Source organism: Panthera pardus, unplaced genomic scaffold (genome assembly GCF_024362965.1).
Source record: "Panthera pardus isolate Hobbes unplaced genomic scaffold, ASM2436296v1 HiC_scaffold_10, whole genome shotgun sequence".
Taxonomy (NCBI): domain Eukaryota; kingdom Metazoa; phylum Chordata; class Mammalia; order Carnivora; family Felidae; genus Panthera; species Panthera pardus.
The window spans coordinates 59,793,441-59,808,379 of record NW_026526655.1 but is presented as its reverse complement, the minus strand read 5'-3'; the positions used below and the strand labels follow the sequence as shown (position 1 = coordinate 59,808,379).

General features: G+C 36.9%; 1 protein-coding gene and 1 long non-coding RNA gene across 9 annotated transcripts in view; one reads left to right on the top strand and one right to left on the bottom strand.

The window, feature by feature from the left end:
* Positions 1-14,939, top strand: part of MAP3K20 (mitogen-activated protein kinase kinase kinase 20) — a 191,713-nt gene that overhangs the window by 100,071 nt on the left and 76,703 nt on the right. For all 4 annotated transcript variants that reach the window (XM_053907642.1, XM_053907644.1, XM_053907640.1 and 1 more), the window contains exons 4-5: positions 9,033-9,134; positions 13,456-13,521. In XM_053907642.1, the coding sequence (XP_053763617.1) occupies positions 9,033-9,134; positions 13,456-13,521 (168 nt within the window). The remainder of the gene's footprint in view (positions 1-9,032; positions 9,135-13,455; positions 13,522-14,939) is intronic.
* LOC109273140 (uncharacterized) overlaps positions 9,786-14,939 on the bottom strand; it is a 48,595-nt gene continuing 43,441 nt past the window's right edge. For 4 of the 5 annotated variants that reach the window (XR_008423964.1, XR_008423968.1, XR_008423962.1 and 1 more), the window contains 2 exons: positions 14,128-14,277; positions 9,786-11,885 (listed from right to left, as the gene is read on the bottom strand). This is a non-coding gene — a long non-coding RNA (uncharacterized LOC109273140). The remainder of the gene's footprint in view (positions 11,886-14,127; positions 14,278-14,939) is intronic. The other variant, XR_008423967.1, reaches the window with a different exon arrangement.

The following is a 14,939-nucleotide window of genomic DNA, read 5'->3' as shown; positions in this document are numbered from 1 at the left end:
GAGACACAGAATCCAAAGCAGGCTCCAGGCTCTGAACTGTCAGCACAGAGCCCAATGTGGGGCTCGAACTTGTGAACCACGAGATCATGACCTGAGCCAAAGTCGGATGCTTAACTGACTGAGCCACCCAGGTGCCCCAAGGAATAATTTCTTATGATAACATATATTTACTTGTATGAGTTAACTTTAGTTTCAAAGTATTGTTCCTACCTTATATCTTCACAAATTTTAAAAAGCCATTTGTTGATATTCTAGACGCTATCATTATGATATTGATACTTATTATAAATCATTAAAGTTGGAATGGGATAATTCTCAGCCTCCCAAAATAAGGCCCAGCCTTTCTCCAAATTGGCCTTTAATATAAAGTGGAATTTTCTGGGAGAGACTGCCAGCTACAAATGAATTAGGAAGTTAGCAAATCCTCTCCCCAAAAGCATCTGTGAATCTGGACAAAATTTTTGGCGCTCTGGAAATTGACCAAATTGACAACAATCTCAGAAGTGTTTATATTTGAAAAATTGCTGAATTTGGAACAATAATAGTGGGAATCAGTAGTACTTTAGCCTACAGTTGTTCTTGTTCTTCTTATCCCACCCCCACACCAGCGCAAAGGGCACACAAAGGGCCGGCCATGAGGATTGGCAGCTTTTTTTTGCCACGGTGGAAGTGTGCTCACTAGATTGGAACATGGGTAATGCCTCCATCCCAGCAGCATTGTCAGTGATGGTCCTGGTGGCACATGAACAGGGAGGGCCCACAGCCCTACTAGCCTGAATAGAAGGTTGTGATTGGAGCAAATATATTCCTGAGTGAGGCCATACATATGCAGAAAAGAGACTGGGGAGGGCCCACGCTATACACATACTCCTAATGGGCTCTGAGCCTATGAAAATACAAAGCGGAGACAAAAAAGGTCTGGTGTACAGTAAAAGCTACAGTGAATTTTGAATGTCCTCCTACTTACATACAGATCCATCAGCCCAAGGTATTTAAGCGTAATTTCTGTATAACCATTGCCTGATCATTAACCTGTGGAGATATATGACAATCCCTGTAAAAGGCCAAACTTAGAAATAAAAACAAGATAAAAAAAAAAAAAAAACCAACAAATAAGCATAGACATCACCAGAGGGCATACTGTAGGAAAGAAAGATATCATAAATTTAACCCAAGCAAGTTAATAAACAAACAAAAACATCAATAACAACTTTTAAGGGGGAAGTCAGAATCCAGAGTTGCTCCACTACATCATCTAAACTGTCCAAATTTTAAGAAAAGTAACTAGACTTATAAAGAGACAGAAATATTTGATCTATATTCAGGAAGAAAGGCCATGAATGGAAGTAGTTTCTAAGTATCCTAAGATTTCGGATTTAACATACAAAGATTTCAAAGGATCAGTATGTTCAGAGAACTAAAGGAAACTATTTAAAGAATTAAAATTAAAACAGTGAATCAAACAACAAAGAATCTCATTAAGTAAATAGAATTTTTTTTAATAGGACCCCATGGAAAGTCTGGATTGAAAAGGACCATAATTAAAATGAAAAATAATGTAGAGTGACTGAATAGCACATTTGAGATAGCAAAGAAAAAAAATCAGTGAACTTAAAACTGGGCCAATAGAAACTGTCCAGTGTGAAAAAGAGAAAAAAATTGTGTAAGGATGAATAGAACCTCAGAGACCTATGGACGACATCAGGTGTACTAATGTATAATAGTAGCAGAAAGAGAAGAGGAGTAGAAAATGGAAAAAAACAAAAATAGTTGAAGAAATAATGGCCAGAAAAACTGAATTTGATAAAACGCATTCATCTATGTACTGGAGAAGCTCAGTGAACTCTAAGTAGGATAGATTCAAAAGAACCCATACCTAGACACAAACTAGATTGTTAAAGACAAAGTGAAACCCTTGGAAGTAGTAAATAAAAACAACTTCTCACCTCTAAGGGAATAACAATAAGATTAATGGCAACTTCTCATCTACAACAATAAAGGTCAGAAACAGTAGACATTTAAAATGCTGAAAGAAAAGGGGCGCCTGGGTGGCTCAGTTGGTTAAGCGGCTGACTTCAGCTCAGGTCATGATCTCGCGGTCCGTGAGTTCAAGCCCCGCGTCGGGCTCTGTGCTGACAGCTCAGAGCCTGGAGCCTGTTTCAGATTCTGTGTCTCCCTCTCTCTGACCCTCCCCCGTTCATGCTCTGTCTCTCTGTGTCTCAAAAATAAATAAACGTTAAAAATAAATAAATAAATAAAATGCTGAAAGAAAAAATTACATCCAGCAAAAATTATCCTTTAAAAATGAAAACAAAGATGGGGCACCTGGGTGGCTCAGTCAGTTGAGTGTCCGACTTTGGCTCAGTTCATGATCTCACGGTTCGTGAGTTTGAGCCTCGCATCAGGCTCTGTGCTCCAGGCTCCGAGCCTGGAGCCTACTTCTGCTTCTGTGTCTTCCTCTCTCTCTGCCCCTCCCCTGCTCACACTGTCTCTATCTCAAAAATAAATAAACATTTAAAAAAATAAATAAAAAATAAAAATGAAAACAAAGCAAAGATGTGCTTGAATAAAGGATGAGAGAATTTGTTATTAGTTCTGCTGTACAAGAAATACTGAAAGAAGTCCTTCAGGCTAAAAGAAAATGACAACAGATAGTAATTCAAGGAGAAATAAAGGGCACTGGAAATGATAAATATGTGGGTTACTCTAAAACACTCCATGTATGTATTTGTTCTTATTTCTTCTTGTAACATCCTTAAAAACATAAAGTTGGATGAAGCAATAATTAAAAATTATTTTTTTGCTGTTTTGCTTACTTAAAAAATATAGATATATTTTACAGTAATAGCATAAAAACGAGGGAGGGAATGGAGCTATATTAGAGAACAGTTTATTTTACTAGAATTTAGTGTTGAAATAGATTGTGCTAAATTAAGATGTATTTTATATTCCCTTTAGCTACCATGAAGAAAGTCCACTCATGAAATATAGGAAAAAAAATCAACTGAGGAATTAAATTATAAATAAAAAATATTAACATAGAAGAGGGCAGTAAAGGAAGAGAAGATGACTGAGAAGGGTGGGAGACATGTAAAAAACAATATGGCAAAATCAAATCCAGCCATATCAATAATTATATTAAGTGTGAATGGTCTAAACTTTCTAGTCAAAAGACAGAGATTGTCAGACTGGATTTAAAAGAACAAGATCCAACGATATGCTGTCTATAAGAGACACATTTTATTTTATTTTTTAATGTTTATTTGAAAGAGAGAGAAAGTGTGAGCAGGGGTTGGTGCAGAGAGAGAGGGAGAAAATCCCAAGCAGGCTCTGCACTCAGCATGGGTCCCAATGCAGGGCTTGATCTCATGACCATGAGATCACAACCTGTGCCAAAATCGAGAGCTGGATGTTTAACTGACTGAGCCACTCAGGCGCCTCTACAAGAGACACATTTTAGATTCAAAGACACAGAAACGTTGAAAGTAAATGGATGGAAAAAGACCTATCATGCAAACACTAACCATGAGAGAATTGGAGTAACTACATTAATTTCAGACAAAATAGACTCAAGAGAAGAAATAGAGATGAATAGGGTCATTTCATAATGATCATCCCATTAGAAAGATAGAGCTCCTGAAATGTATACACACCTAACAACAGGTCCACAAAGTACAAGAAGCAAAAACTGACAAAATGTAAAGGATAAATAGGCAATTCAACAATATTTGACTTCACTACCCTACTCTCAATAATTTATAGGACAGCTAGACGGAAAATAGCAAGGATCTAGAAGACTTGACAAACACTCTCAATCAATTCTATCTAAGTCACCATACATAGAACACACCACTTAACAAAAAATACACATTCTTTTTAAGTACACATGGACATTCTCCAGGATACGGCATAAGTGAGGCTATGAAATAAATCTCGATACATCTAAAAGGATTGTAATAATGCAATTTATGTTCTCCACTACAATAGAATTAAGTTAGAAATCAACACAAGAAAGAAATCTGAAAAACCCCCAAATATTTGGAAATTAAACAACACACTTCTTTTTTTTTTTTTTTTAATTTTTTTGTTTAACGTTTATTTATTTGGGGGACAGAGAGAGACAGAGCATGAACAGGGGAGGGGCAGAGAGAGAGGGAGACACAGAATCGGAAGCAGGCTCCAGGCTCTGAGCCATCAGCCCAGAGCCCGACGCGGGGCTCGAACTCACAAACCGCGAGATCGTGACCTGAGCCAAAGTCGGATGCTTAACCGACTGAGCCACCCAGGCACCTCTAAACAACACACTTCTAAATACTCAGTGAGTCAAAGAGGAAATCACAATGGACTTTAAAATATTTTGGACAGAGTAAATGAAAAATGCACATAACAAAATCATAGGAGGCAGGTAAAGTAATACTTAGAGGGAAATTTATAGCTTTAAACACCTAAGTCAAAAAAAGCCCAAAATTGATAATCTAAACTTCAATCTTAAGAAACCACAAAAAAGAACCAAGTAAACCCAAAATAAGCCAAAGAAAGGAAGTAATAAAGATGAGAGCAGAACATGATAAAATAGAAAACAGAAAAATAATAGAGGAGAATCAATGAAACTACAAATTTGGTCTTTGAAAAGATCAGTGAAACTGACAAACCAGTAGCTACATTGACCAAGAGAAAAGGGAGAATGTACATATTAGCAAAATCAGAAATGAAGGAGAGGATAGTACTATGGCCTGGACAGAAACTTGAAGTTGACCAACTTTATGTCAACAAATTTGGTAATTTAGATACAATAAACAAATTCCTATAAAGATGCAAGTTATCAAAATGGACTCAAGAGGAAACAGAAAATCTAAACAGACCTATAACAAAGAAATTAGAATTAGTAATTTAAAATGTTTCCATAAGGAAAAGCCCAAACCCAGATGATTTCAATGGTGGATTCTACCAAATGTTTATATAAAAAATAACACCAATCCTTCCCATACTGTTTCAGAAAATAGAGGAAGAAGGAACACTTACTAACTCATTCCGTAATGCCAGTATTATCCCACTACCAAAGCCAGACAAAAACACAATAAGAAAACTATAGATCAATATCCCTCATGGACATAGATGCAAAAATTCTTAACTGAGTACAGAAGGTCCCCAACTTACAATGGTCCAAGTTACAATTTTTTGACTTTACAGTGGTACAAAAGCAATATGCATTCAGCAGAAATAGTACTTCACATTTTGAATTTTGATCTTTTCTTGACCCAGTGGTATGTGGTACGGTACTCGGTTGTGATGCTGGGCAACAGTGGCAGTGAACCAGAGCTCAGATACATGATCACAAGGGTGAACAACCACTACACCTACAAGCATTCTTTGCCCATAGAGCCATTCTGCATTTCACTTTCAGTACAGCATTCAATAAATTACATGAGATATTCAACTCTTTATTATAAAATAGGCTCTGTGTTAGATAATTTTGCCCAGCTATAGGGTAATCTAAGTGTTCTGAGCATGTTTAAGGTGAGCTAGGCTAAGCATTGATGTTTGGTAGGTTAGGTGTACTAAATGCATTTTCAGCTTAACCATATTTTCAGTTTATGATGGGCTTATTGAGATGTAACCCCAATGTAAGTCAAGGAAGATCTGTATTAGCAAACTGAATCCAGCCACCTGTAAAAAGAATTATATACCATTATATACCAAATGGAATTTATCCCCAAAATGCACAGTTGGTTTAACATGTGAAATCAATTAATGTAATTAATGCACAGTTGGTTTAACATCTGAAATCAATTAATGTAAGGCACTATAATAGATAATAGACAAAAAGACAAAACCCTTTGGCACCCACACTACAACACCCATTTAGCGTAAGAAATCTCAATAGACCAGTAACAGAAGGGAATCTTCTCAACCTGATAAACAGCATCTACAAAACCCACAGTTAATGTCATACTTAATGGTGAAATTGAATGCTCTTCTCCTAAGACTGGGGACAGGGTAGTGAGGTTCCACTCTTGCCACATCTATTCAGCATTATACTGGAGGTTCTAGCCAGTACAATTAGATAAGAAAAATAAAAGGAGTCTATGCTGGAAAGGAAGAAGTGTCTCATATGACATGATCCTGTGTGTAGAAAATCCCAAGGAATCCACAAAATCTACCAAAGCTCATAAGCAAGGTCACAAGGATCCAAGATTAATATACAAAAATCAGTTGTATTTCTATATATCGAGAATGAACAGTCTAAAAATGAAATTAAGAAACAATTTAATTCAGGGTGCCTGGCTGGCTTAGTTGGTTAGAGCATACAACTCTTGATCTTGGGGTTGTAAGTTTGACCCCTACGTTGGGTGTAGAGATTGCTTAAAAACAAAATCTTAAAAAGAAAAAAGAAATAATTTAATTCACAGTATCAAAAAGAATAAAATAGTTGAGGATAAATTTAGTAAAGAAGTATAAGATTTTTACCATGAAAAGTATAAAATATTGCTGAGAGAAACTATAGATCTAAATAATATGGAGAAGAAATATTACATGTTCATAGTTTGGAAGACTCATTATTGTCAAGATGGCAATTCTCCAAATTGATTTATTATTAAAAATTTTTTTAATGTTTATTAATTTTTGAGAGAGAGAGCGTGAGCAGGGGAGGGGCAGAGAGAGAGGGAGACACAGAATCTGAAGCAGGCTCCAGGCTCTGAGCTGTCAGCACAGAGCCTGGCTAGAACTCAAGAACTGTGAGATCATGAGCTGAACCCAAAGTTGGACACTTAACCAACTGAGCCACCCACGTGCCCCCCAAATTGATTTTATGAATTCAAAAATGATTCATATCTAAATCCCAGCAAATTTTTTTAAATAAGACATTACAAGGTGATTCTAAAATTCACATAAGAAATGCAAAAGACCTAGATTTTTAAAGAACTAAGGTTGAAGACTTACACTATGTCATATCAATACTTACTATAAGTCTGTAGTAATCAGCAATATAGCACAAGAATAGGTGTAGTATCAGCACAAGTATAGGCATATAGCCAATGTAACAAAATTAAGAATTTAGGGGAAAAAATCCTACATTGATTGTTAATTTATTTTCAACAAAGGTGCCAAGACAATGGGTAAAAGATAGTCTCTTCAGGACGCCTGGGTGGCTCAGTCGGTTAAGCGTCTGACTTCACCTCAGGTCATGATCTTGCGGTTTGTGAGTTCGAGCCCCATGTTGGACTCTGCTGACAGCTCAGAGCCTGGAGCCTGCTTTGGATTCTGTGTCTCCCTCTCTCTCTCTCTCTCTCTGCCCACCCCTGCTCACGCTCTGTATCTCTCTCCTTCAAAAATAAACAAACATAAAAAAAAAAAAAATTAAAGGTAGTCTTTTCAACAAATTGTGCCAGGACAGTTAGAAGTCCACATGCAAAAAAAATTATCTTAAATCCTCCCCTTAAACCACATAACAAAAATGAACCCAAAATGGGTCATAGACCTAAGTGGAAGAGCTAAAACTGTAGAACTCTCAGAAGAAAAACAGGAGAAAATCTGTATACTTTTGGGTTAGGCAGAGTTCTGAGATATGACACCAAAAGCACAATCCATAAAAGAGAAAAATGATATATTTGACTTCATCAAAATTAAGAATTTTTGGTCTTTGAAAGATGCTGTTAAGGGAATGAAAAGACAAGTTACAGACTCAGAGAAGATGTTTAAAATCATAAATCTGATAAAGGACTTGCTTCCAGAATAAACAAGGGACTCCTAAAATTCAATATTAATAAACCTAATTTTAAAGCGGGAAAACTATTCAAATAGACATTTTGCCTGAGAACATATACTAGGGGCTAATAGGCACATGAAAAGATGTTCAACTTTATTAGTCACTAGGAAGATGCAGTTAACAATATGAGATGCCACTGGAATTATATACTAAAATGGCTATAATTAAAAACACAGACAATACCAAGTTTTGACAAGGATGTGGAGAAACTGAAACCCTCATAGAGTGCTAGTGGGAGTATAAAATGATACAGCCTCTTTGGAAAGCAGTTTGACAGTTTCTTAAAAAGTTGAACATAAACTTACTATATACCCCAGCAATTCCTCTTCTAGGAATCTACCCAAGAGAAATGAAAACATATTTCCTTACAAAGGCATGTACACAAATGTTGATAGGACACTATTCACAATAGCCAAAAATCAGGAATAGCCCAAATATCTATTAACCGGTGAATGAATAAAAATAATTGTGGTAGATCCACACAATGGATTATTATTATTCAGCAATAAAAAGGAATAGAGTACAGCATGAATGAGCCTCGGAATCACATTAAGAGAAAAAAGTCAGACACAAAAGGCCACATGTTGTATGGTTCCATTTATATGAAATGTGCAGAAAGGGTACATTTGTAGAGCAAGAAATCAGACCGTATGTAGGGCTGGGGCTGAGAGCGGAGCTTAACTGCAAAGGGGCACAAGGGAACCCCTTGGAATGGTGGAAAGGTTCTAACATTGGATTGGGTGGTGGTTGCCCAGCTCTGTCAATTTACCGAAAATCACCCAATTGTACACATACAGCAGGCGAACTTCATGGTAGGTAATTTATATCTCAAAGCCATTTTTATATCTCAAAGGTTTTTGTGTGTGTGCTTAAATTTTGAGGGCTCTTGTTTACCTTGTCACACAGATGCTCTTATGAATTTAATCTTCCTCTCTCTCTCTCTCATGACAGTTGTTAAAAGAAATACCTACATACACGCCTGCCTTTGTTTCAGATCCATTCTTCCGACACCTCTTTGTGTTTCTCAGCTCCATCCAAGTGGCGTTTGATTTCGGCCTCAGTTGAAGTTCTAGTATTCGTTCTGTCGGTGGTCTTGTCTTTGACAAATTTCTTTTCAGGATGGTATTAACTTTAAGAAACCTCAGCATGGAACGGTCCTTATGTGCTTTTAATGTCCTTTGTTAAATCCTTTCATGGGTACACAGTCTTATTTCTGAAATGCACCTGGATTTTAATTATATGCTTGTCTTTCCTTTGAAACTAGAATATGCTTCTCTGGGATCACTCTATGATTACATTAATAGTAACAGAAGTGAAGAGATGGACATGGATCACATTATGACCTGGGCCACTGATGTAGCCAAAGGTAACAAAGCTTCCTGTGTTCTCACAGAATTGGTGGGGCACGTTTTCCCATCTTGACGTGGTGACTTAAGGCAGAAGATTTGTTCTTCTGTGTCTTTAGATGTTTCTTTTTCAGACTAAAAGTACCAGGAGTTCTGCAACTTTCTGTACAGATATTTTCATTGTATTTCGTATTTTAATTCAAGTATAGTTATTTAACATACAGTGTTACATTCACTTCAGGTGTACAATATAGTGATTCAACAATTCTCTACACTACTCAGTGCTCATCAGGACAAGTGCACTCCTTAACCCTCTTCACCTGTTTCACCCATCACCCCCACACCCCCCCCCCCAGCAGCCATCTTTTTGTTCTCTATAGTTAACAGTCAGGATTTTTGGTTTGTGTGTCTCTCTCTCCCTCCCTCTCTCCCTCCCCCCCCCCCCCCGCTCTTTTGTATAGATATTTTAAGAGCCTGCCTTTCCACTCCTGCATTCTTTTTCTCTCTTTCTTTCTTTCTTTCCCTAAAACCAAGTCCTAACAAAATACGTGGCTCCAGGGCAGCCATTTTTGCCACATTTTGTGACATTGTAATTGACCAGCTTGCTTGATCAACACATTAAATGGAAAGATCATAATTCTGTTGTTCTGCAAGACTCCACTCAGACTTAGTATCCAGAAAATGTGATTTATTGTGGGATTAGTTCTACTCATTTTGTGTACATAATAATATGCTAAAAATAGTAACCACTTTCAAAAAAAAGTTTTATTTATCCTGCCATGTGAAAGCAATTCAGATTTTATTTTATATTTAATGTAAACTTGGAAGTCATCCTTGGAAATGAAATATTTTTAATACCCAAAACCCCTAAACAAGGTGCCCAGTTCTTTTTCCCTCATAAATTCCTGCATAGACTAATGCTTTCTAAAGCAATTTAAATTCCGTTTATTTTTATCTTTTCCATTTTCCTAACTGAAGGTCTCTGAGTTTTATTTATAACTGTCAAAGTTGCTTTGGAAACAACTTAATCTAAATAATGAATGCTGATAGTTACACTTGTATTCTAGCAACCCCTAGAAAGTAAGAGTGTCCAGATTTTACCCAGGCACTTCACTTCTTTGCATCTCGCTAGTCTAAGCTCTATAAGCATCTCTTTACAAAGCAAATAAAAGGATATTTAGCACTCAGTAAGGAGAGCAACTCATACTTTGCTTTCACTGGGAAGTCACACAGTGACTTCCAAAAGTAATAGTCTTTCCTTTGGAGAATTATCTTGTCAGTTTTAAGTTTCATCAACACCTGCCAAATTCTTCAAATAGGGAAAGTGAAAAAAAAAAGTTTTTTTTAATTTCATGCAAAATGCTGCTGCTGAACCATACTTCATTACCTTATAATAATAACAAGCTCTGTGTTTAGGATGGTGTGCCTAAGGATTCGGCTATGTTAATTAACTTAATTGTGTATTCATGCATCAGGCATTTCAAAATCAGCCTTAAATTTTGGCATTCTTAAAGACATTTTCCTGTAACATCATAGTCACTCCTGTATGTGTCACTAGTACACGGGAACCGCCTGTTTGTAAGCAGGGTGGTGTGCTATTTCGGAGAACGACCAGAAGCATTGTGGAAACACACTCCCATAAATGTAAATGCATATGCAGGCAGTCTCTGGCTTAAAGCACTTCACCTTACAGACATTTGCGTTTAGGGTGCTCAGCCAATTACACCCATGTTATTGCTTAATGGCACTTAGGATGGATAGACAGCAAACAAATCAACTGACATCAGTCACTCCGCTTCCTGCTGTGCACGTGCCACTTAAGCTTCCCTGGCCCTCAGCCTGTGAACCTCTTCCCTCCGGCCCTTTCCCTGCACAGTCCTTGTCTGAGGGGCAAGTCCCTTGGCTCCAGATCAGCTCAGTCATCGCTGGGGTTTCTCAAGACGGCTGGCACTGGGTGTCAGAAGGACAAAGAAGAGAAAGAGCAGGGCTAATTAAGTAGTAGACTGGAACTCCAAGGACAGAGTAGGGATGGAGGGAATGAGTAGACGGGGACTGCATGCCAGACTGCAGAGTAATGACATCATGTTTTCATGGCTGGCGAATTGCTCTAAAAGGCAAGTTCTAACGTGTTTGGCCTCAGGTGAGAAGAATGAGGCAGAGAAGAAACTTGTTTATTTATAGTCCCAAGTAATGCTTAATATTTAAAATGGCCTATAAAAGGAAGAAGAAGTCAGTGCTTTCAGAATGACTTCAGCTCTGTCTGGTAAAGCTCTGCACAGAAATTGGAGAGTGAAAGGAACCCTTGATTTTTATTGATTCCGTTTCAAATTCAGCCATGTATCTTTCAGTTTGACCACGATCGAAGACTTCGAAGCAACAAGATGTTGAGAAATCGAAGAATGAATAGTTCTATTCAAATAAGAGTTGGTTCATGCATTTTGAAGTAGGCATTGCTTAACATTACTGCTGACAGAATACCTCCTCAAAGCCAAAAAGCAAAAAAAAAGCCTCTCTTCTCTCTGAGTGGGAAGGGAAATGGAGGGCGGACCAGCAAGTAGGTCTGAACTGCTGTAGGTCACTCACCAGTGTGTCAAAGGAACGATTAAAACAGGTGAACCTGGACCAAGTCTTGTAATGATCCTCCCTGATTCCAAATCTCCCCCAGATGACACCAGTCACTTCTTTGGGAACCCAAATCTGAAAACTGATGATGGCGTTTTTCAGCCTTCTTCATTGTTCGTAATAAAAATAAGGCAGAAGTATGGATGGCTCTGTAAAAACAAATTAAAGAGAATTTTATATGATTGTGATTACTGCTATGTTTATACACACTGAGTATCCTGTAAATGTATGTTATACATTATACACAAACAATTTATAATATTTTTTCTCAAAATATCTGCCATAAGGAAGAAAATGCCTATATTTAAAGCGTTTGTGTTGTGTTTTGAAATCATTACTTGTCAGCAGGTATAAAAACTAGCCCTGCCTCTAATTATAATTAAACAGATTCTACCTGAATTTGGTTCTTAAAGTGAGAAAGAGGTATGACATTCAGTCCTAAAAATGATTAAAAGTTATCCAAATGGTAGCTGTTGAATTTTTAGTTTGTAATACGTAGAATGTCATGTTAGAAGAACACTCTCCTGTATTCTAGCTCTGTCTTGTGTAAAATCGCTTAAATTACTGAGACTTCTGTCACCCTGACTCTTTTCAGTAATATCTGTATAATGCAGGGGTTTAAATTTTTAAATTTTCTTTGTTCTTGCATGACTCTTCAATATTTAACAATCAGAATGATAGAAAAATAATAGATTACTTTAAAAATTAGCCTTAATAAAATTGAAATTTTCTATATACTCAGAACCAAAGCCTACTTATTATGTGTAAATAGATAATTCATTAACAAAAGGAGCTTGTTTGATTGTGGTGGTAGGGAAGCTGTTTCATCCATTACTTAGAAGACAATTTGTGAAGAAAAGGGAAAGGAAATACTATATTTCAATAGAAAAGGTTATTCTTTATTCTAAGAAGGTAGATAGTACATAAATACAGAAAAAGAGTCACTACCAAGAGGATAACTGTGAAGTATATATCTTTTAAAGTCTGATTTAAAACAGTAATGTATAATTTTTTATTCAAAATAATAAAACTATGCTTTTTATATATACATTCAGTTTACTGAAGTAACTTGATTTACATTCTAAATATGTTGGAGAGAATTTTGGAGTGCATTTAAATATAGATTATCCTGAAGATTCATCCTTGTAAAAAGAATAAAATATTTTGCAACTCCTGTAAGTTTCTGTATCTGAGGATCATAAAATCTTTTATCAACCACAACTAATGAATCAAACCAGTTCTCCCCACCCATACCCTACCAGCACTCCCAGGGGCTTATTAGAGTGAGTACTGAGAAAATAAATCAAGCTGCAGAAATCTAGATGAAAACTGAAAACCTGGGTCAGAACTTTGGCTGATTTAGAAGGCAACTGGTAGTGGAATACCTTAGTCATTGGAACACTTCTTCCGGTTGTAACTGTGCTATTTTTGTGCAGACTCCAGAAAATTAAGGTTTCCTTATTAGGTATTGTAAGAAGCTGGCTTTACCCACAAATTCCAGCTTCTAAGAGACTAAAGCACATAAACTTTCCTTAGCATACACATTTTCCTAATGTAGATACACCCTGTTTCTATCAATCATGTAAGAACAGAACACATGAATTTAGTTTCTGCTGTTGAATTCTCTGCAAAAATATGACATACTGATGTTTGAAAATAGCTAATACTGATGCAGTGTTGAAAAATGATATTAATGGGCCTTTCTTCTTGTATGAAAAGGAATGCACTATTTACATATGGAGGCTCCTGTCAAAGTGATTCACAGAGATCTCAAGTCAAGAAATGGTAATGTAGCCATATGTTTTTATTTGCCTATTTTATTATGAAATCCATGCACCTTGCTATAGAGATAGGCTCATGCTTTTCAGATCTTTTGTACCCTGATGTTTTAACCCGTCACTGATACCATGAAAATCTTTCCAGTGTCTGTAAATATCAAAATTCTTTATTTTATTTTAAGAAGCTGCATAGTATTCCATTGTATGAATAGCACAGAATGTGGACATTTGGGGTTGTTTACATTTTTTTCTATGATAGAAAATGTTGAGCTTGATACTTCTCAGCAAAAATTTTCAACACATCCTTAATTATTTCCCTAGAATAATTTTCTAAAAGAGATGTTGCTGGATCAAAGCATGTAGTCATACACTTCTAGTCTTCTATTTTTAGATGGTTCTCTGTACTAGCAGTTTTGAGTTTTGTTCTTGTTACTTCTGAATTATTTGGTGTAAACTTTTGATGTTCGTCATATTACCTGGAGTAGTGCCCAAAAATGATCAACACATTTCAGAGTTTGGAAAGCAAAGGCTTTCTTTTTCTTCTTTTCTTCTGTACTCTTCAAAGTTTATTTATGATCCTATATTTTATAATTTAGAAAGTGAGTAGGGGTACCTGGATGGTTCAGCCGGTTGAGCATCAGACTCTTGATTTCAGCTGAGGTCATGATCCCAGGGTTGTGGGATGGAGCCCCGTGTCGGGCTTTACATTCAATAAGGAGCTGCTTGAGATTCTCTCTCTCCCTCTGCCCCTCCCCGACTCTCTCTGCAAAATAAAAAAATAAATATAAAAAAGAGTAAGTGAGCATTTAAAAATGACTGGCAGGATTAGACATTATTACCTTTAAGTAACAGAATGCTTCTTCTGTTACATCACTCGGAAGCTAATGGATAAAGGCAGGGAGTGGGATTATTTAGCTGGCCCACACCAGCTGAAGTAAACATTAGAGCTTGTTACTAAAAAGAAAAAACCTTGCTATCAATCCATTTGCATGCATTAATTATTTACATGCTTTCCAAATGATTCTTCTAAGTAGGGAGAACTATTTAATTTTTTAAAATCTTTAAATCACTGTAGTTAAAATGGGTATATGCTACAAGGGCTATCCTTGCAATGGGTAGTTGGAGGAAGAGACGCAGGGGATGGGCCAGATGCCCTTGTTGGAACTCCAGGACTGTGAGGGTTGTTGCGGTGGAGAAAGGGAAGTTCTTGGCAGCTGCCACTCATCAGTAGTCCGGGTTGTACCCCAGGCTTGACCCTGACTGTTCTTTCCTTTGTCTAGGTCTCTTATCCTCTTATCCTTTGGCTCCTCACAGACAAACTTCCTAGAGCTAAGCGCTTTTGAGAGGAGTTGGCTAACAGGAAGCTGTTAGGAAATCATTTCAATCCAGTAGGACATATCAGAGTCTTACGCCCGTAGATTTTTA